General features: G+C 41.9%; 1 protein-coding gene across 1 annotated transcript in view; it reads left to right on the plus strand.

Annotated features, from left to right (window-relative positions):
* The window catches only part of LOC145390990 (arylsulfatase F-like), a 65,278-nt gene that overhangs the window by 36,343 nt on the left and 5,785 nt on the right, over positions 1-23,150 (plus strand). The window contains exons 4-6 of the mRNA XM_080265723.1: positions 13,123-13,301; positions 16,269-16,453; positions 16,989-17,136. Of these exons, the coding sequence (XP_080121849.1) occupies positions 13,123-13,301; positions 16,269-16,453; positions 16,989-17,136 (512 nt within the window). The remainder of the gene's footprint in view (positions 1-13,122; positions 13,302-16,268; positions 16,454-16,988; positions 17,137-23,150) is intronic.

The following is a 23,150-nucleotide window of genomic DNA, read 5'->3' on the forward strand; positions in this document are numbered from 1 at the left end:
ACCACCCTCCCACGATGAAGGGATGGGTCAGCAATACAGAAATGGTGTTCCTGCTCCCCAACACCGTCCTTGTTGCAGTTGATGGACCAAGGGGTGATTGCTGCCTTTAAAGCTTATTACCTCCGCTGCACTATGCAGCAGTTGGTGACAGTAATGACAGGACAACAGTGCAGCAATTTTGGAAGGGCTACAACATATGCTACGTCCAAGAGAATATCACTGCAGCGTCGAGTGAGGTTAGCCAGGCCACCATGAACGGTGTGCGGTGGAAGTTGTGGCCAGAGTGTGTCCACTCCTTCACTGGCTTCCCCGATAGTGTGCAAGCTCCACCTGTGCAGCATGTGCGGCAGGAAGTAATGGAATTGTCACACGAGGCAGGCTTCGGTGAGGTCGATGAGGATGATGTGGAGGAGATTCTTGAGAGCCACAGGGAGGAGCTCAGCAACAATGAGCTCCTCAATATGGAGATCCAGCGGGCACACCAGGAGGCAGAGGAGGAGGTCGTCCCTGAAGTGTGAGCTCTGAATATAAAAATCCTGAAGGCAATGCTAACGAAGCTGGATGAGATGATTGAGCTTATGCGCACACACAACCCCATCCCAGGAGGAAGCGGAGATGCAGCTAATTGGCTCAAGGAGGAGATGAAAGTGTACAGGGCGATGCTGGAGGGGAAGAAGAGGGCAGCCAGGCAGACTACAATCTCAGCCTTGCTCAAGCATGCCCCCAACATGCCAGCGACCCAGGAAGGATCTCCCCAGCCCTTGACAAGCAGAGCATCTCCCCAGCCTTCAATGAGCAGAACATCTCCCCAGCCTTCAATGAGCAGAACATCTCCCCAGCTTTCAACCAGCACAGCATCTCCCCAACCTTCAACCAGCAAAGAAACACCAAGGGACATCTCCCGTTGAGGATGTGCTCGGCCCATAGTGCTGGACCTAACCTCCAGCTGCTTCCCGTCTCCCGTGTCACCTGTGTCTCCAAAAAGGCACTCCGCCACTCCATCGCTGCCTTCTCGTCCTGGCCTCCATCTCCCACACCACCTCGGCCCCTGTCTCTGTCTCCCTCGCCACGGCGTGAGCCATCGCAACTGACTGCATCACTACCTCATCATTCATTGCAGCGGTCTCTGTCGCCACCTCACTGGTCATCACAGCTTTCTCCCTCACCACCTCCTCTGTCATCGCATCGCATTCCATTGCTACCCCATTGCACCTCATTGCCACTGCCTGAGCCATCGTATTGCACTTCATCGCCACCACCTGAGCCATCACATCACACCTCATCGCCACTGCCTGCCTCATCACATTGCATTCCATCACCACACCCAGAGCAAGTGCATCAGTCTCCCGCTATGAGCACCTCACCTCACCAGGCTTCCCTCCCCCTCCGACCCTCGCCTGGAGATGGGGTTTGAGGGCTTTGAAGAGGATGATTGAATGTTAGGTAGCACCACTAGTCCCCTAGCCTCGGGGGTGATAGCAAGGATGAGGACCGGACATGGACTTAAAAGAAGTAAGTGATGAAAGGTGTTTTATATTTCCTAACCATTCATTATGATAATCAGGCTTTATTTGTTGGTTTAGTGAGTTATGTACAGGTGTTAGGCTTAGGTTAGCTTCCTTGATAGCTGTTAGGCCTCTTAGGCCTTTAAACTGTTCTTGGGCTCGTCTCGGTGGGTTTTGGTCTTCGTCTGGAGGGAGACCCAAGGATAGTAAATGATCCACACTGATTTACGTTTTAAAGGTACGTCAATATACTGTACAATACCCTAGCTAACAAGGGGATTTTACCTAACCAATTCCATCATTAAACCGGGGTATGCCTGTATGTGTGTGTATATATATATATATATATATATATATATATATATATATATATATATATATATATATATATATATATATATCCATCAGCCAATATTACTTTGCCCCATGAGGAGCGTAGGAGTCCTGGGCTAGGCAGTTGGTCCCGACATTTAGGATGAGAGTGACCAGCCTCACTCATCCCCGAGTGGTAACACTTGAGCAATAAACCCCAACCATTCCTTGGATAGAAACCTTCACTGGCTCAATCCGATTGGAGAGCAATAATTACCCACTAACCCACCAGGCGCCAAAAATTGGTTATATGGTTACCACCCACCATAGTAAATGGTTTCCTGGTGTACAGGAAGCCATTTGCCATGTCATTCAGTGTAGAGTCACCCACAGGCAAAAGGAACAGGAAAAAATGAAGGAATGAAAGACAGAAGAGGGAGTGTAAAGTCACCAGTAGGCAGAAGGACGAGGAAAGACTGAAGGAAAGAAAGACAGAAGAAGATGGAAGGAAAGAAAGATGGAGGAGAGGATAGGGTAGACACCCGAGGACAGCACTACATCGAGTGAGTGGATGGTGAGTACCCCCACCTACCACAAATATATATATATATATATATATATATATATATATATATATATATATATATATATATATATATATATATATATATATATATATATATATCCCCTAGGGAAGAGGGGATAGAATACTTTCCCAGTATTCCCTGTTTGTCGTAAGAGGGGACTAAATGGGACACATTTATCTACATTCTCTTTGCTCTCTTTCCTTCCCTTGTACTTTGTCTGTCCAAACCCTCTGCATTTTACTTTCATTTAGTTAATTTCGTCTCTCCACTGTCTGGTTCCTGCGAGTCACTGGCATTGGCTCCAGGGTAAAATAATTTTCTGCCTAAGAAATCTTGATGAACTCTGGTGAAGAAGCAATGGCCCTCAGTCCTGTGCAGTCCTTAAGTGGGCAGGGGGTGCTAAGAATCCCACGGTGTAAAAATAAGTTTATACATCCAAAAAGAACCTTAAGAATAGGAAACTGGAATGTTCGAACTCTCAATCAGGCTGGTAAAATGGAAAAGCTCATTTCAGTGTTCAAGGAATTCAAGATGGATATTTGTGCTCTTACAGAAACGAGGTTGCTTGGAGCTGATAAAATGAATTTGGAAGACGGTATTACTATGTTGGTTTCTGGTAGGAGTGATGGAAATCATTACCAAGGAGTAGGCTTACTGCTGAGTAGAGATGCTTGTAAGTCGGTATGTGAGTTTGAACCAATTAATGAGCGCTTGCTTTATGCTCGTTTAAAATCTGACCATGGTAATATCAGTATGGTTGTAGGGTACGCTCCGACAAATGAGGCTGCTGATGAAATGAAGGATGACTTTTATGAGAAGCTGCAGGATGTAGGGAACAGAGTGGCAAGACATGATGTGTTAGTTTGCATTGGTGATTTTAATGCGATTGTTGGCAGTAGTAGGGATGGCTTTGAAGATTGAATGGGTAAGGAGGGTGTTGGTATAAGGAACGAAAATGGGGTGCGACTTGGAAGCTTTTGTTTGGCAAATGACCTTATAATTGGTGGAACTATCCTTGAGCATAGAAAAATACACATGACTTCTTGGATTTCACCATGTGGTAAATATTGTAAACAGACTGACCACACTGCAATTAGCAGAAGGCACAGGAGTTATTTGCAAGCTGTTTGCGTAAGGAGGGGGGCAGATATAGGTAGTGATCATCAACTTGTTGTGTCAAAGATTAAAATAAAACTTAAGAGAAACGTTAATTGTAATTGTACAGGAGGTAATAATTATGATTTGGATGAGCTGAGAAGTGATGAGAGCACGAGGGAAATGTTTCGGTGGGAATGTAGGAACAGGTTTCTAGTCCTGCAGACTTTGATGGAATCTGAAGACAATGATATTAATCAAATGTGGAGAGAGGTAAAAGAGGTTTTACTTGAGAGTGCTAAGGTTACTTTTAAGAAAAAGGGGAAAGCGAGAAGGAAAAAGTGGATATCAGATGAAATATGGAATGCAATTCAGAAAAGGAAAGAGGCTAAGTTAAGAAGTGAAGAACAACATGTTGATGGCCAGGTAGTTGAAGTACTTAGAGCAAAGTACTGGAGTTTACATTCTGAAGTAAAGACTCGTTAGACGTGATAAGAGGAGACTATATGATGAAAAGGCGACAGAGACAGAAAATAAATTAAGTAAAAATGACGGTCAGAGTACAAGAGCAGCGTATCAGGCCATAAAGGAGTTAACTGGGACTGAAAAGAGAAGGAAGGAAATACCTGTACGAGATAGAAATGGTAATATGATGACTAAAGATTTGGATATAAAAGGAAGGTGGGAAGAGGACTTTGAATCTGTTCTAAATAGACCAATCCCAGCTGAAGAGGACATCTTGCCAGCCGAGAGAAATTTGCAGATAGAAACAAGGGATATAACTTTGGAAGAGACAGCAAAATCTATAAAGGAGTTAAAGAATTTTAATTCCCCAGGAGAGGATGGAATATTCCCTGAAATGCTTAAGGTGGAAAATGACGAGTTGATGAATGCGCTTTTGAAACTTTTTAATGTGGCTTGGGATAATGGTGGAATTCCAGAAGAGTGGAAAAATGGAGTGATTATAAAAATACCAAGAAAGGGAGATTTAAGTGTCTGTGGCAATTGGAGGGGGATAACTTTGACATTTGTAGTTGCAAAAGTCTTTTCCAAAATCTTGTTGAACAGAACAGAGCCAGTAATTGATAAAATTTTAAGAGAAGAACAAGCGGGATTTAGAAAGGGTCAAGGTTGTAATGATCAGATTTTTATTGTAAGGCATCTAATGCAACAAGCTAATGAGATGAAAATGCCACTTAGTATGTGTTTTGTTGATTTTGAAAAGGCGTTTGATAGTGTTTCACATGGAGTTATGTTGAAAATTATGAGATTCTATGGTATACCAGAAAAGTTTGTAAATATTATTAGAAGCCTGCATGAAGGTACTTTTTGTAAGGTAATGGTGGGCGGTTCTTTGAGTGATCCATTTCAAGTTAGGTCAGGCGTGATTCAAGGAGTTCTTTCGCCATTGTTGTTTGTTTTGGTTATGGATTATGTTATGAAAAAGGTTGTAAGGAGAACAGATGCAGGAATTAACTGGAAAGAAAATAAGAAGCTGATGGATTTGGACTATGCTGATGGTATTGTACCGATTTGCGGAAGTATTTACGAGATGCAGAGGATGCTTGATTGTCTGGTGGAGGAAGGAGAAAAAGTGGGATTGGTAATAGATTGTGGAAAGACTGAAATTATTAATATGAACGTGGAGAACCAAATCGATTGTGTAATTGGGAATAATCTGGTGAAGAATGTAGAAAACTTTAAATAGCTGGGAACGATTGTATCATCTAATGGATCATTAAACAATGAAATTGAGGAGAGGATTAGACAGGCTTGGCGAGCTGTTGGAATGTTGAAGTCTGTTTGGAATAATAATATGCTTTCGGTACATACTAAAGTGAAAATTTACTAGTCCATGGTTAGACCAATTTTAATTTACGGGCATGAGTCATGGTACAGTACAATTGCAACAGATCAGAAAGTATTAGGATTTGAGAATAAAATACTGAGAAGGATTCTTGGGTTAAAGTGGCAAGACAGAGTTACAAATGCAAGAGTAAGGGATATTACGAGAGTAGAACCAGTTAATGAATATGTGAGACTGTCTCGCTGGAAGTGGCTGGGGCACATATACAGAAAAGAAGGTAGTTTAATACAGGATGTGCCAGAGTGGACTGCTAGAGGAAGAAGAGGTAGAGGTAGGCCGAGGGAAACCTGGTTGAGGACAATGAAAAAAGAAGTAGGAGAGGAGTGTTGGTGGGACCTGAAGAGGATGGCATGAGACAAATATTGGTGGAGAGAGTTCATTGAGGCCCTATGCATCCCGTGGGGTGCCACAGGAAATGACTGATTGATCGATTTATATATATATATATATATATATATATATATATATATATATATATATATATATATATATATATATATATTAGGGTGGTCCTTATCCAGTAGGGCCAAAATTCGATTTCGAAAATTCAAATGCCATACCCTTTCAAAACATTCTAAACAGGTTAAAAAATACTGTATGTGAAATATTTTTGACAACAAATAATTTTTAGAGGTTGCTCATTGCCCTTGAATTTCACTGTATAAGAGTCAAACCGTGTATATTCAGAGGATTTTGTATCTGAAATTTTCTGACATTGATGAATTTTTCAGATACGATATCAGCTCATAGAAGGTCACAAACGGTTAATTTTGGAAAAAAGGTAGATATATTTATTAACTAATCTGAATTGCTTCAAAGCAAGTTATAGATTTTTGATGAACATTTAATTGTAATACCAGTAAACGACTATCAATACAGTCACTTCTGCATTATTAAATGACCAATATGTCGCCAACCAAATCATTGACCATTCATTGCTGCAGGGATCGCTTAACTCCATGAGGAACTCTGTGTCTGTGGTCGGCCCAACTTGTAGGATGTATTGCAGCTGGTCTTCATCCTTCGTTAGACGACCGGAGAAGGCCTCGATAAGTGCAACTGCTCGTTCAGTGTAATCATTGAATACTGCGAGTTTTTGCAAACATGTCAGCACCTTTCCGTATGTACAATCTTCATACCATTGGTCAACAGGTAACTTCAAAAAGTCATCATCGATATTCAGTCTTTTGAAGAGGTTCAGTGTCTGCTTCGTGGCGAAATCAGCGACAGTCTTTCCTCGAACGTCACCAGTTGCAATGGTCACTCACTTGGGAGGATCCTCCATACCATCATTGAAATTCATAGCATGCACCATCTGTTTCTTGAGTTCTTGACTGACGTTATCATCATACAGTGCAAGACCCACCAGCTCTTCATTCAAGTACCACAGATGAGAAGCAAGTTTCTGAGCTGTTACTCTGGAAATCTCATTGTTGATGGTGGCGCAGTCGACCAGGGCCTGCAACAGATGCAGGTCGTTCTGTGAGGCGCCCACTGCAAGTGGTGCTGTAATCCAGGCCTTGACGTAGAAGCGTGTGTAAAACACACACAGGTCACGCAGACCACTCTCTTCACTGATGGTCAAGGTAAACTGTGAACGAAACATCCACACTTTGAATGTGTAGATTACCTTTGACATCCATCGTGTTTGATGCATCACACTGGGCTTATGAAAACAAGTACCTTGTTGTGGTGATGAACCGAGGAAGATGGCAGTCAGCTCGAGTTGTGCACGGTAATCATCTCGAGGATGCTTGTGCAGAAGTGTAGTGAAAACAACGGTCAGGACCTCCTCCTTGATCTCTTCAAGTTGAGTTGCGACCACTTCTTCAGATGATGCGTCTTGGAAGTGCTCCTGGTCAATTGAACTAAAAAAAAGTTTGAAATCACATGAAGAGCAGTACATCTGGTGCTACTGCAACATGCATGGCTGCATTGAAAGCAGTTCCTGCAAGTAGTTCTAAGATGTGATGCCGGCAGGCGAGGTACAAGAGTTCCCTGTCTAGTAGCTGTTCCATCATAATGCATGCTCCTTTGTTGTGGCGACCCGTGTTTGCGCCTGTCGTGTCGAAGCAGATGCCTTGGAGCCTTTCTGCACTCCCCACTTTTTCAGTGCTCTGACTACAGCTTGTGTATGCTGCAAACCAGTCCCTGATTCTAATTTTGGAACTTCTAATAGCTGCGAATTACCACTTGATGAAAATCCGAAGTCGGTCCACTTTTTCATTGTTGGTGAGGTCTGGAAGAAGCTTTCCATCCCAGTGTATGACGATTACTTCGTACGGAGCGAACTCATTCATTGTGCTTATCGCCATCTCTTTGTGCCATTTCTGTCGCTGTCGCCCGATGCCGCTGCAGTTCAGAATTAATGAATTGAGATCATGACCCAAAGCTTTTGCTGTTTCTCTGAGAATCATCAGAGCAGCGCAATCAGACAGTTGATATCGATCCAGAGTGGCCAACAAATTTTGACTCAGCACAACTTTCCGACATGTATGGGTGGCGAAGGAAGACTTACATGTAAGTCTTCATTTACAGGAGTCATGCAGTTACCACTGGACTCATCCCCAGATGACAAAGTACTGCCGCTGCTGCTGTCCAATTCAGCGATTTCTTGAGCCTGCGCAAATGCAGTGGCGGCCTTTCCTCTTCGTTTGAGCTCCATATACTCACGGTGGAGCTTATTTGATTCTTTGATACCTAATTAGGGTCTTGTCGATTCCTGGCATTGCCCCCGACTGACCTTTCATACGATGACTGATGAGAAACTGCTTGTCCTCTTCTATTGTGATCAGTTTCAAAGCATCAGGATGTGCAATATCGAAAAGGTCATCCAATGTATCTTTAAATATATAATAGCTCACCCTGGACTTGTGCTGGTGTTGTCCGGCCCTTGTTTTTCTTAAAATACTGCCATTGAAGCAAAATCTCCATTTTTTTCTTGGAATTGCATGTTTGTCGAACTGGAATACGGGCACGCTCCCAGAACTGTTCCACTTTATCAATTATTTTAGCTGTCACTGATGTTTTAATTGTCTTGTTCTGCTTCAGGTGGAGGTGCAAAAGATAACCTAGGGCTTGGCGGTTTGAAGGCAATTTGGATCCTTTGATATCATCTTCCAACTTGTCGAGCAAGTAGACAAAAGACCAAGTCCAAAACAGGTTTCTTGCTTTAGCATCAGTGTTTCCACTTGTCGAAGTCATATTCATCCAGAATCAACACAGTTCAACCAGTTATCGATAATTATGTAAGATTGCCCGTAAAAGCAGAAAGCATGCAATTAAAGGGTGCAATTAGATTGTCACTGTATGCTACCAGTACACAACAGTGACATTTCTATGCACTTAACAAGTAAGTGAAACACTGTTATATACCAAATTGTCATTGAAATCTAGTAAATTATCGACACCACGAATATCAGCAGCATAACCAAGTCATGAGGGCTAACGACAATTATCTAACTGCCACGGCTGGTTCACAGTAGGCAGCTGTGATCTGCCTAGGTGCTATGAATTTAAATCTTTGTACAATGCAGAACTGAGTACTTTCAAGACACCGAAATGGTGTGAAAGACATTTCTGTGACAACTATGTGGGACAAGCTGAATGTGGCGATACGTAATAACATAAAAGGCCGATGAGTGACCTCTAAATATAAATATTTTTGAAAAATATTTTGAATGACATGTTTTCGTGTTATATGGAAGGATTTCAAGGGGTATCGTCCTAAATATTCGCAAGATCGAAAATTAGGACCACCCAAATATATATATATATATATATATATATATATATATATATATATATATATATATATATATATATATCACCAGTCGAGCAGGGCAGTACTTCCAAGGTGGATGGAAAGCTGATGACAGGGAGAGCTGGAGCTCCCGTTTCATCAGCCCTCAGGACTAGTTCCTGACCATCCCCCTTTGCTGAACCTTTTCAGTGTCTCAGTAACATAGACAGTAGACCAGCATGCTCTCTAATATAAGTTTCTCTAACTATCTACACCAAACTACATGCACAGTACACACTACACTCATTTTTCCAAAATTCAAAAAAATAAAAATCATGACTACACAATACTCAGCCTCGGAGTCCCTAGGGGGGGGACCATAAATGCCCCCACCTTCCGCCCCTCTCCCGGTGACGACTTGTGCTGCCTGGAACAACTGTCTGACTCACTTCTTCTTCATTTCTGCAACATTCGTGGCCTTTCCTCTAATTTTTGCTCTGTCTTTCCTCCTCTAAACCTCACCTTCTTTTTCTGACTGAGGCTCAGCTGTCTGAGGCAACTGACAGTAAACCCTTTTCTGTATCCTCCTACTTTCTCTATATTCATTTCAAAGCCAATGATGGCTGGTGTGTATATATACGCAACGACTTATCTTGCTCCTGTGTTCCTGAACTTCATTCTTCTGAATTCTCTACACTCTGGCTTCGGCTTTTCTGTCATTCTCTGACTAAATATATCTGCACTGTTTACTTCTACTCTAGTTCTACTATCATAAATTCTTCGACTATCTTACTTCTACGATGGAACACATTCTATCCATTTCTCCTTTCTCTGAAATCTCCATTCTAGGAGATTTCAATGTTCACCACCACCTTTGGCTCTCCTCTCCTTTCACGGATCCACCTGGTGAACAAGCCTACATCTTTTCTATTCTTAATGACTTAGAGCAGCTTTCACAGCACCCTACCTGTATCTCTGACCGCCTTGGAGAGAGCTCCAACATACTTGACCTCTTCCTTACAACTAATCCCTCTTCTTACACTGTTAATCTTTTCTCTCCAATGAGCTCGTCTGATCACAACCTTATCACCTTAACCTGTCCTATCGCTCTAGTATGGCCTGTGGACCCTCCAAAGAAACATCGTCTGAGGCACTTTGGAGCTACATGTTGGGAGGCCCTCAGGCAATACTTCTTTGATTTTACCTGGAATGATTATTGTTTCCATGGCCGGGGGCCATTTGAGTGTGCCTTGCGCATTACGGAGGTTATTCTCTCGGGCATGGAAGCCTAAATTCCTTTCACATATCCTTTGACTAATGCAAGATAGTCTTGGCTTAATCATGATTGTTCTAATGCTGTCCGTAACAAGGAGAGAGCCTATAAAAAGTACCGGAGCCAACCCACCTCTGAATCACATCATTTTTACGTTTCTGCCCGGAATCGTGCTGTCTGTTCTTCGCTCAGTTAAAAATAATTTCATCTGTACTAAGTGCTCTCAGCTCTCCAACTTGAATTCTTCTTGCTCCTTCTGGCACCTCGTCAAAAACCTTTCTAACAACTTTACCTCATAATCCTTTCCTTCTCTTTTCTACTCTGATGGTTCTGTAGCTATTTCTTCTACTGATAAAGCAGATCTCATTGCTCAGACTTTCTCCTCCAATTCCACCTTAGACAATTCCGGTGCTGTTCCTCCATCGCTTCCCGCCTCTGACTTCCTCATGGCTGACATTAAAATTTCTTCAGCTGATGTATTTTCTGCCATCACTGGCCTCAATCCTAACAAGGCATATGGGCCTGATGGGGTCCCTCCTGTTGTTCTCAAGAACTGTGCTTCTGTGCTTACACCCTGCCTAGGCAAACTCTTTCGCCTATGTCTGTCAAATTGTACCTTTCCTTCTTGCTGGAAGTTTGCTCTCATTCAGCCAGTCCCAAAGAAGGGTGACCATTTCCAACCCTCTAACTATCGTCCAATTGCTTTAACATCCTGTATCTCAAAAGTTTTCGAGTCAATTCTTAATCGAAAAATTTTAAAGCATCTTTCCTACCACAAGCTTCTTTTAGATCGTCAGTATGGTTTCCATCAGGGACGCTCCACTGGCGATCTTCTCACCTACCTTTCAGACACCTGGTCATCCTCCTTTCGGGACTTTGGGGACAGCTTTGCCATTGCACTTTATATCTCAAAGGCTTTCGATCGAGTCTGGCATAAATCTTTAAATTCCAAACTGCCCTCTTACGGTTTCTATCCTTCTATCTGTGCCTTCATCTCTAGCTTCCTTTCTGGTCGTTCGATAGCCGCTGTTGTAGACGGCCATAGTTCTTCTCCTAGATCTATTAATAGTGGTGTTCCTCAGGGTTCTGTCCTATCACCAACTCTCTTCCTTTTATTCATCAATGACCTTCTAAGCTGTACATCTAACCCTATCCACTCATACGCTGATGACTCCACTCTTCACCTTTCCATTCAGTTCAAGCAACGTCCATCTCACCAGTTACTGCAACAAACAAGGGATGAGGCTATGGCACACATAATGTCTGACTTGGCTCGTATCTCTGAGTGGGGTAAAAAAAAATCTTGTTTTTAATGCATCAAAGACTCAGTTCTTACACCTATCAACCCAACAAAATCTTCCACAGGTGTATCCACTAACGTTTAATAATATTCACTTTAATTCTGGATCATCCTTGACCATGCCTGGGGTTTCATTCACTCAGGACTTATCTTGGAAAGATCATATTACATCTCTTGTAAAATCAACTTCCAAGAGATTAGGAGTGCTAAGCCGACTCTGTTCCTACTTTACCCCTGCACAATTGTTGACTCTATACACGGGTTTTATCCTCCCCTGTGTGAAGTACAACACTCATGTGTGGGGAGGCTCCCCACACACAGCTCTTCTAAATAGGGTGGAGTCAATGGCTTTTTGTCTCATTAACTCTCCTCCTCTTACTGGCTCCCTTCAACCTCTGTCTCTTCGCCGCACTGTTGCATCTCTATCTCTTTTCTTTCGCTACTTCAATGGTCACTGCTCCTCTGAACTGTCTACTTGCATTCCTCCACCTCTACGACGGGCGCGTAGCACTTGCTTAGCAGCAAACTCTCATTCCTTTTCTGTCCAACTCTCTAATGCACGAGTAACCGTTACTCCTAGTCCTTCATTTATACAACAGATCAACTCTGGAACTGTCTCCCTCTGTCTGTATTTCTTGATTCCTATGATCTCCAGTCTTTCAAACGCGGTGTGTCCAGGCATCTCGAAATGATCGGATCTTGAATTTGGTTCTCTCTTGTATTTTGCTTTTCTTGTGGAAGGAACAGTTATTGCGAGCTCATGGCCTTTGGTTCCTCCTTCCTAGCATATATATATATATATATATATATATATATATGAAAAAAGAAATGATTATTCCCATTAACCAGTGCTGAACTCCGCCATATACGGTGACCTTGGCTTTAAAGGTTTTAAATACTGAAAGATAATATTGTTGTGTGTGCAACCACTGGCTTGTTAGCACCATCCAGGAAGCAACGGCCCCAATAGCTGATTCCCTGCTTTAGTCTTCAACCTCAATCAATTCACTTGGAGGGATCTCTCCTAAGATAATTATCTGTTTGTAGGAATGATAAAAAAAAAATCATAGAAAAAGTATAACTGAAGACTCTTTGACACCTGTACAGTAGATAAACGGTAACAATTAATCATTTAATACCCATGCTGAAGGCTGTTGGATGACTGAAATCATATGAGGCATCGTAGTCCGGATCAGTTAAGCCATAAAACTCTACTTGACCATTTGACAATCTATAGCTGTGCTCCACAAATGAAAAAACCTCCAGCCATCCCTTGGAATCAAACCATGTCATTAGCAAGCGGGTTCCTTAACAAATACGGAAACAGTGTAGAAAAACTTGACGTTAGTGTAAGGAGTATTCTGGAAAATGTTGCTTGTCATGCAGTTGTCTATAATTTTTGTGTTTGGATTTAGTCCACTTTCAAATTTCATGTCATCAGGTACGGCGACAACGTAGAGGAGTTGGACGAGGGTGTGGGTGCCATTATGGAAACCCTAAGTGACCTGGGCCTGGATAACAACACCATCGTTTACTTTGCCTCGGACCACGGGGCACATCTGGAGGCGGTCGAGCCAGGGACCATGGAGAGGATAGGAGGACACAATGGACTCTTTAAGGGTGAGTGAAGAAGCAAAGAAAAGGAGGCAGGTGTTAGAATGAGGTTAGAGTAGAAGAAGTTAAAGGAAGACAGAATGCAATACAACAGCGAGCAGATTAAACGAAATTGATAATGCCAGGGCAAAATAAATGCTGCGAGAACCTGTGGGTGTGAGTGATATTCGAAGAACAAAGCTAAATGAATAGAATTAAATAAGGAGGGTAGAAGGAGGATAACAGAACACAATGAATTCCTGAGAGGTGGGAGAGGTAGACTTACAGACTTTACTTCAGAGTGTGGATTTCCTACTGCACATCGAGAAAGAATTATTCAGTGTGTGGGTGTAAGTCTGATTCTCAGTCTGCCTAAACTGGATAAGTCGCGGAACGGGTGCAATGGACAAAGATACAGAGTAAAGCATGAATAAAGCCTCTTTTTCAGCCACCATAGTAACATGCAACATTTAAAGAAATCCAAATAACCACTTGTGCCCAGTAGAGTGGAACTTAATTATTTTTTTCATAGATCTCACCCCTTAAAAATGTTCCACTTTAGCTAAAAACATCTACATAATTGTATGAACCTTCTAGTATAATATTTACAGGTAGCTCAATCATCTCAAATAATACAAAAATAAACTTAACAAAAACACAGAAACAAATTCTGTACATCTTGCTTATTATTATGAAACATGCTTAATGGCTTATGTTGATATTTATGTTCATCAACAATTGGTCACATGCATGTCAATGGCTGTAGAAATGAAAAAATATACAAAATCACTGTAGTCCACAGGGTCCAATCAATGTCTGTCTCTTGCTTTCTGGATAAAGCTGCCAGTGCTTCTCAATGATTTTCAATAAGAACTGAAGTTGTGACTCATTTTTTTGTCAAAAGGCCATTGTATTCTAGAATCAGAGCAACGCCACGTTCAGCAAGATCATTTACCACTTTGACGGCCCCGACACTCTTTGCAGCTTCCCGGAAGTTTTCCCGTGTCTCCCACATGTCTGGACCAACGTCAAGAAATGTGTCTCGAAGCTCCATTATTTCAAACAAAGTCATCCTCTTGACTGAGACAAAACCTTCAGGGGTTTGGTCCCTGAATGACTCTACATTGACACTGATTCGTTTTGTATGACCTTGGTCAACTTCATCATCCTTTTTCATGGCGCTCACCATCAGCTTGTTTGTCGGAGCACTTACTTGGCTGTCAAAATGGGCCAGTTCATCTAGTTCCGGTGACTGGTACTACAAGTAATTAGAAAACTTCAGTGCTCTAGCCTTTGATATTGCAGGATTGATTGTGGTGTAATTCAGGAGTGATGTCAACAGCAGGAAGTTGTTGCATGGAGCATTGGCTGCTAGGGGAGCCATTATCTAAACCTTCAGGTAAACACATACAACAAAATCAGACCTCTTGAATTCGCTTTTCCTCTTTCTTTGTCCGGGTAAATTGGCCACGAAGCATCCAGATCTTCGAGGAGTGAATAACTTTAGACGTCCAATGAGCATGGTAGATGGCCTCAGGTGCCATGAATCGGACTCTTCTTGCAGAATCTTCAAGAAAGAGGAAAAGTGAATCTTCAAGATAACTAGCCAAAGATGACTATAGGGAATTTTTAGAATTGGTCATTGTCCTTCTTGGAGCTGTTCCAGCACGAGGAATCCGATTCATAGCACCTGGAGACATGCACCATGCTCGATCAATGTCTAAAGTCATTTATTCCTTGAAGATCTCAATGTTTTTTGGAGAATTCACCCTGACACCGAAAGAGGGAAAGGGACTAAGAAGTGTGCATTTTTGCAGTACAGGATTATTTGAAGGTTTGGATAATGAGTCTCCTAGCAGCGAATACTCCATACAACAACTTCCTGTTGTTGAAGTCACTTCTGAATTGCACCACATTCAACCCTGCAGTATCAAAGGCAACAGCACAGAAGTTTTCTAATCACTTGTGATACCTTGCACCGGAACTAATTCGATTGGCCCTTTTTGGCAGCGAAGTAAGTACTCCAACAAAGAAGCTGATGGTGAGAGCCATGAAAAAGTGATGAGGTTGACCAGGGTCATACAAAACGAATCAGTGTCAATGTATATTCATTCAGGGACCAGACCCCTGAAGGTTTTATCTCAGTCAAGAGGATAACTCTATTTTAAATAATGGTGCTTCGAGGCACCTTTCTTGACATTGATCCAGACATGTAGGAGACACAAGAAAACTTCCAGGAAGCAGCAAAGACTGACCGCCCCATTAAAGTGGTAAATGATCATGCTGAACGTGGCGTTGCTCTGATTCAACAATGCAGTGGCCTTTTGGCAAAAGACGAGTAACAGCTTCAGTTCTTATTAAAAGTCATTGAGAAGCACCGGCAACTTTATCCAGACAGCAAGAGACAGGCATTGATTGGACCCTGTGGATTACACTGATTTTCTCTGACTTTCTACAGCCATTAAGACATGTGTATGGCAAATTGTTGATGAACATAAATATCAACATAGGCCATTAAGTTTGTTTCATAACGATAAGAACAATGTACAGAATTTGTTTCTGCGTTTTTTGTTAAATATATTTTTGTATTTTTTTGGAAATATTAAAGTATTTATTTCTGTATTTAACTATTTATTTTTGCATTTTTTGTAAATATTAAACAAGAAGGTTCAAACATTTTTGCAAATGATTTTAGCTGAAGTGGAACATTATAAAAAGATAAGAACTAGGAAAAAAAATAATCTTTTAAGCTCCACCCTAGTGTCCATATACGTCTTTTTATGTCTTCTTGCCATCTGACGTTTTTCATTAGTTTTAGGATTTTTTTTTCAACCTGTAGGGGTTACTTGATATCTTTAATAAACTCCTTCAGTACGAGACGGTATTACTATTTTCAGAGGAATTGTTTGGTAGTGGTAGCAGCAAGAATTTATATAAAAAAAAAAAATGTCTTCCAAATTCCAAGGGGTTATATTCTTTTCCCATCTGTGGCAGGAGGGAAACGTCAGGGTGGGAGTGAGGGCGGTGTGAGAGTGGGTGGGATCTACCGGTGGGCGGGAAGACTGCATGCTGGGGTGACCGTGGACACGCCCACCTCACTCATGGATCTCATGCCCACCGTCCTATCCCTTGCTGGCCTTCCTCCCCTCCCACAACTCCTGCCTCACGCCGCCCACAAGGTTAGTTACGTTCACACCACGCACATTATCACACCACAGCACTAAAACACACATATTCCCACAGCTTTAACGTCCTTTCCGCCTGTTTATATAAACAACCCATCATCTACGTTATCTGTCACAACACACAACACTGAAAAGACACACTACCACACCTGAGTCGAATTTGTCAGCTTACAATGAAAAAACTACTCACACTGAAGCATCACATCGCAGAAACAGACACACTAGCACACCATTCAAGTCTTTTGTGAGACGAGTGTCATCGCCTTTAGGTAGCGAATATAAGCTTCATAGTACAATACATACATAATACATGAAGTGGAATGTGCAGTATAAGACAGTCTTGGTGGCAATTTGCTAATATACTAAAACCAGGCAGTCTTGGTAACATTTGTGTAATATACTAAAACCAGACAGTCTTGGTAACATTTGTCTAATATACTAAAACCTCCTGTCATCTTTGGGAGTTTCAAACCATTCGTGCCTCATCATCACCCTAACTCACCTCAGTATGTTATCATTAGACCACAAGACAGCGAATTTTCAGGAGATGGACGGTGTTGACATCTCTCCATTGCTAATACAAGAGGAGACGGAAGGGACAGTGAAGAAACAGATGGAAAAGAGAATATTTCTGCATCATTGTGGACAATCAGTTCATGCCATGAGACTTCATACAGGTAAATATTGCGCCTTTGTGCTGTCCACTGTGTAATGAGTTCAGTTGCATAATGTCTGCAAGGTATGGTCTGAACATAAACAAGGGAAAATGTGCTTAACCTTGTTGAGCCTTTGTTGGCATAGAACATGCGAGCTTATATGAGGAGGCATTGTGCAACTTGTTCCTTTTATACCAATATATAACTAATATATACATGTGAGCCCTCCTTTCACCTGGTGTTGAAAACTGTAAACAGATACTTGCTAGCATCGTTATCTTAAATCGGTTCTTCTTGTATCTCAAGTAACCAATAGTGTATGATGAAATGCTGTATATTCCTTTCCTTATAAAATACAGTATTCAGCTCCAAACATTTGTCATTGAAATCAGGTGTTTTCACTAACTTTATTTTTTTTACATTCCTTTCAAACCTTACTGAGTATTTATTATTATTCTTTGTTATCCGCCCCCCTGTGGCGGGGGGGACACAATCTGGCCGCACTATGGGGTGGTACTACTACTCTGCGGCCAGGTTGTGTTAGGAAGAATACTGCCACCGTATTCCCTGCGTGTCGTAAAAGGCGACTAAAAGGGGCGGGGTGAGGGGACTAGGGACCCCCTCCTCTGTTTTTTTAGTTCCTAAAAAGAGACAGGCCAGAGGAAGGGATGGGGGATGGAGTTATCCCCGTACCCTGAAGATTGGGTCTATGAATGTGTGTGGATGTAGTGCAGTTGAGGCTAAAAGGGAGGAGATTGGAAGAATGTTTGTGAGAAGAAAGTTGGATGTGTTAGCTTTGAGTGAAACGAAGATGAAAGGGAAGGGTGAGTCTATGTTTGGAAGTGTGAATGGAAGATTGTCAGGTGTTGATAGAGGAAGGGCAAGAGAAGGTGTGGCCTTGTTAGTGAGTCCGGAAGTACACCAGTGTGTGATTGAATGGAAGGTGTCATCGAGACTGATGTGGGTGAAAGTGAAATTTGAACGTGAGTTGTGGGTGTTTGTGAGTGCATATGGGCCTGGTAGTGAAAGGGATGAAGAAGAGAGGGAGTCTTTCTGGAATGATGTTGATGAGTGTCTGCAGAGTTTTGGAGCGAATGTGAATGTGGTAATGATGGGAGATCTGAATGCTAGAGTGGGAAATGTAGCAGCTGAAGGTGTAGTTGGTATGCATGGTGTGCCTGGAAGAAATGAAAATGGGGAGCGAATGATAGCGATGTGTGTTGAGCGAGAGATGGTGATTGGGAATACGCTGTTTGAGAAGAAAGATATTTATAAGTATACATGGGTGAGACAGGAGGGTGGAAGGGTTGTTGATAGAGCTTTGATGGACTATGTGGTTGTTTCTAGGAATGTAATAGGAAGATTGTTGGATGTGAGAGTTCTGAGAGGGGAGGGTGGAGGTATGTCTGACCACTACCTGGTGTAGGGAAAGTTAAGAGTAGGTAAGAGATGGGTGAGAGCTAGGAGGGTTAGGTATGGCAGGGAGGTTTTGAAAGTGAGTGAGTTGGATAAAAGAGAGAAAAAGATAGAGTATCAGGAGAAATTGAAAGTTGAGTGGAACGCAGTGAAAGATCAGGAAAATGGCAGTATGGAGGAGGAATGGCAGTTGTTTAAGAGTGCTGTGTTGGGGCATGCAGAAGAGGTGTGTGGTGTGAGACGTCTGGGTGGTGGTGTAAGAAAAGGAAGTGAATGGTGCTGCGAGGAAGTAAGTATGGCTGTGCCTGAGAAGAGACGTGCATATGAAGTGTGGCTGCAGAGGAAGGATGAGATGTCATATGAAAGGTATAAGGAAAAGAGGAATAGGGCGAGAAGGGCTGTGCGTGATGCTAAAGTGGCAGCAGATGAGAGGTGGGGTAGGCGGCTTACAGAGAATTTTCAACAGAATAAGAAAATGTTTTGGAAGGAGGTGAAAAGGGTGCGAAAAGGAGAGACTGGGAAGGAAGAACGAGTAAAAGCAGAGGATGGAAGGATGTTAATTGAGATGGATGCAGTAAGGAAGAGATGGGCAGAGTATTTTGAAAGATTATTAAATGTAGAGGAGGAAAGGGTGGCTGAGATTGTGGCAGATGGAAGGGTGCAAGGAATAAATGTGTTGGGAGAGTTGAATGATTCTTTGATCACGAAGGAGGAAGTGGAGAAGGCAGTAAAGGAGATGAAAACAGGGAAAGCGGCAGGTATGGATGGGTGTGCTGTGGATTGCCTGAAAGGTGGTGGAGTGACCATTCTTGACTCGTTAGTAAGATTGTTGAATATGTGCTTTGTGAAAGGTATGGTGCCAATTGACTGGGCAAGTGCTTGTGTGGTCCCGTTGTATAAAGGGAAGGGTGATAAGTATGATTGTACTAGCTTTAGGGGTATAAGTCTGCTGAGTGTTGTAGGTAAGGTTTATGGTAGAGTGTTAATTATGAGAGTTAGAGAGGGTACAGAGGGAGTGATTGGTGAAGAGCAGTGTGGCTTTAGGAGAGGGAGGGGATGCGTGGATCAGGTGTTTGCTGTGAGACAAGTGTGTGAAAAGTATTTAGCGAAGGGCAAGGATGTGTTTTCGGCATTCATGGATTTAGAGAAAGCGTATGATAGAATTGATAGGGAGGCTTTGTGGACTGTTTTAAGATTGTATGGACTTGATAGAAGGTTACTAAAAGGGGTGAAAAGTTTTTATTAAATAGTAGAGCGTGTGTAAGAGTGGGAAATGCTGTGAGTGACTGGTTCCTGTGAGAGTGGGGCTGCGACAGGGATGTGTGATGTCGCCTTGGTTGTTTAATATTTACATGGATGATGTTGTAAGGGAGGTGAATGCAAGAGTTTTAGGTGGAGGTCTGAGTCTGGTGAATGTTGATGATGGAGAGTGGAATCTGAAGCAGCTGCTGTTTGCAGATGATACTGCACTGGTGACTGATTCAGAGGAGAGATTGAGACAGTTGGTAGAGGAGTTTGGAAAGGTGTGTGAAAGGAGGAAATTGAAAGTAAATGAGAAAAAGAGTAATGTCATGAAGTGTACGAGGTTGGTAGATGGTAGGGGGATGAATATAGCTTTGAATGGCGAGTTGCTTGAGGAAGTAGAGTGTTTTAAATATCTAGGGTTACATGTTGCTGTGGATGGAAGAATAGATGCAGAAGTGAAGTTTAGAATAAATGAAGTAGGAAAGGTGCTGGGAGGAATAAAAAAAGTGTTTAGATGTCGTTCGCTTAGAATGGATGTAAAGAGAAGGTTGTATGAGGGTGTTGTGGTACCGACTGCATTATATGGGGCTGAAACATGGAATATGGGTGTAGCAGAGAGGAAAAGCTTGAATGTAATGGAGATGAGGTGTCTGAGGAGTATGTGTGGAGTGACTCGTATAGATTGAGTGCGAAATGATGAAGTGCAAAAGAGAACTGGAGTTGTTCGGGAGATGGCTGGTAGAGTTGAGCAGAGGGTGTTGCGATGGTTTGGGCATATGGAGAGAATGGATAATGAGCGATTGGTGAAAAAGATAACTAGATCTGATGTGAGAGGTGTAAGGGTGAGAGGAAGACCACGAATAGGATGGATGGACAGTGTGCAGAGAGCACTGGATGTGAGAGGGATGTCTGTTGAGCAAGGAACAGTGGCTGTGCATGACAGAAATAAATGGAGAGAAATTGTGAATGAATAAGTGATGACGCAGCCCTAAGGGGATATTCTCCCGCATTTGGTCTGATCAGCTAGTCATGTCAGGTGCGGGTAAGGGGATGGGTCTGTTATGATGTGGCAGGGGTAAACCAGTTCTGCTGTCGGGCCCTGCTGTGGATGTCACTGATTGCATTGCGCAGTTGACCCTTGTGCGGTGTGGTGCGGTGAGGATCTGTCCGTTCTCCCCTTGGGGCTAAAATGCGTTGGAATGTGTTTGAATGGATGAGTAAATGGGGAGTGTGTCGTCCTGTCCCGGCTACCTCCCTTTCCTTGGGGGAAGCAGCCTAGGTATATAGATAGATAGATAGATTGTTATCCAATGTGCATCTTACAGGTCTTGGCGATCTGAGCCAGGGTACACATTTTCTTATTTTTTATTATTATTATTATTTTTTTTTTGGGGGGGGGGAAATTCAGTGACTCTAGTTAATTAAGCTTCGCCGTACTAATGGTGAAGCATATTGCTTTCATCAGTATCATTTTTTTTTTTTTCAATCTAGATGATATACATGAAGGTACCCTAGGTAATTTACTCATTTTTATTCTCAAAATTGCATGTTTGAAATTCAAGTATCTCAGAAACTAATTGAATAACAACTATTTGGTTGAAAATCCTACCATAAAAATGTTTGTTGAATAATTTTGGCTTAATATTTTGCCATTTAGCCCAGTGGAAAGTACTAAAGTTTTTTCTTTGCAACACATTTTAGAGAAAACCACAAAAGTTTTAGCGTTGTAACTTTCTATTTATATAGCTGTGGTTCCTGTTATCATGTGAAAAGAACATGGTTACTGTTAAGCACGCAGTTAGCCAGTTATTGAGGGAAATGTAAAATTTACACATGCGTTCGTCGACACCTTTGTCCTCAGATCTTGTTGATGTTACACAAGAAGCTACCTTAGGGTCTTCATTTTTTTTTTTATTGCACATATCTTAAAAACAATGAAGGCGAAACTTCCTTATTGTGGCAAAACAATAAAAATAGCTAACAAGTTAATTTTCAGTAATTTATATTACATTGCATAATAATGGATCAGACTGGGATGAACGATGTGCATAGCTCCTAGAGTTCCGAGCCAACACTAGCTTGGGTGGAAAAGTTCACCGAGGCAGAACGATAATTTGTACCATATTTGGAGTTAGAATTTCCCAGTGACTAAAATAAGAAAAAAATTGCTTTTCTTAGTTACGTGGACAGAGTTTGTTGTTGGGCCTTGGAATGACGGAGGTAGTTCCTCTACTGATAAAAATGAGCCCCTATTGGAAATGAAACCCGTGTCACGGTCTTAATATTAAATCTGAGATATGTTAACTCAAAAAGAAACAGGCTACTGCACATGCTCAGTCCCCCCTCCCCCCGAAAAAAAAAATTCACTAGATTATAAGCTCAGCATTAACTGTTTAGGTTATGTGCCAAGATAAACAGACAACACTCAAGCAGGATAGGCTAAATATGAATTTGGAACGACACAAGTAAAAATACTATGTGTTCCTGAATGCGCATACATTTTGAAGACACCGAACACGTTAGATTATGATCTGTCATTAGGACGCCATTAAATATTTCCAAATACTAAAAACCAAAAGAACTTCGTCTGTCTTGGCGTAAGGAGTTAGAATGCCATGGGGAACTGAAAGGTAAACCTCGGGAGGCCTTCATTTCCTTGTCTGACAGTCAGTGTAATGGCTGAGATGTGATGATCTCAGCTAGCACCCCAAGCCTAGCGGCTTATATTTAGAACAATGTACACAAAGGCCAGACTCGTGTAAAATATGGAAGAATGCTATAATTCTTGTTTGAGCAGTGACTGCATTCTTAAATAAGTAATGCAGAATTTGCTAAGCTACGAGAACTTACAGGGTATATACATTTTTCCTCTCTTATTTATACACGTGGTTGCATTTATTTACTCTGATCTATTATTTTATTCTGTCTACCCCTAGTTCTATCACTGGTTTTTGCAATCTTTATCTGTTGACACTTTCCAGCAAATCACTACAATTCTAACCATTACATTCTTCTGTCTGACCATATCGACCTATCTAATAACCTACTGATTGTCTGAAATATTTTCTCTCCAGCCTGTCACTCGTTGGCAACATACATCAGACTTAACTGGTCGCATGTACAATTAGCTTCCCTCTATCCTCGCATTAATCTACGCACTTACCCGCAGTATTTATAATACTTCCATTTCTCCTAAACCTACTTTACTGAAAATCTTCCCTCCTACTTATTCTTATTACCTTCACTATTTACCTAACTTCATTACCCTAGAGATTTTGCATTGGCAAACTTAGATTCTCAGACATTCAAACATCCACAGCAAAGACTAGAGTCAAGTTGCGATACAAAAACTTTAAAGAATCCCCCCCCCCTCC

Source organism: Coenobita brevimanus, chromosome 16 (assembly GCF_032717465.1).
Source record: "Coenobita brevimanus isolate Jiangsu-jjx chromosome 16, ASM3271746v2, whole genome shotgun sequence".
In the NCBI taxonomy this organism is placed as follows: Eukaryota; Metazoa; Arthropoda; class Malacostraca; order Decapoda; family Coenobitidae; genus Coenobita; species Coenobita brevimanus.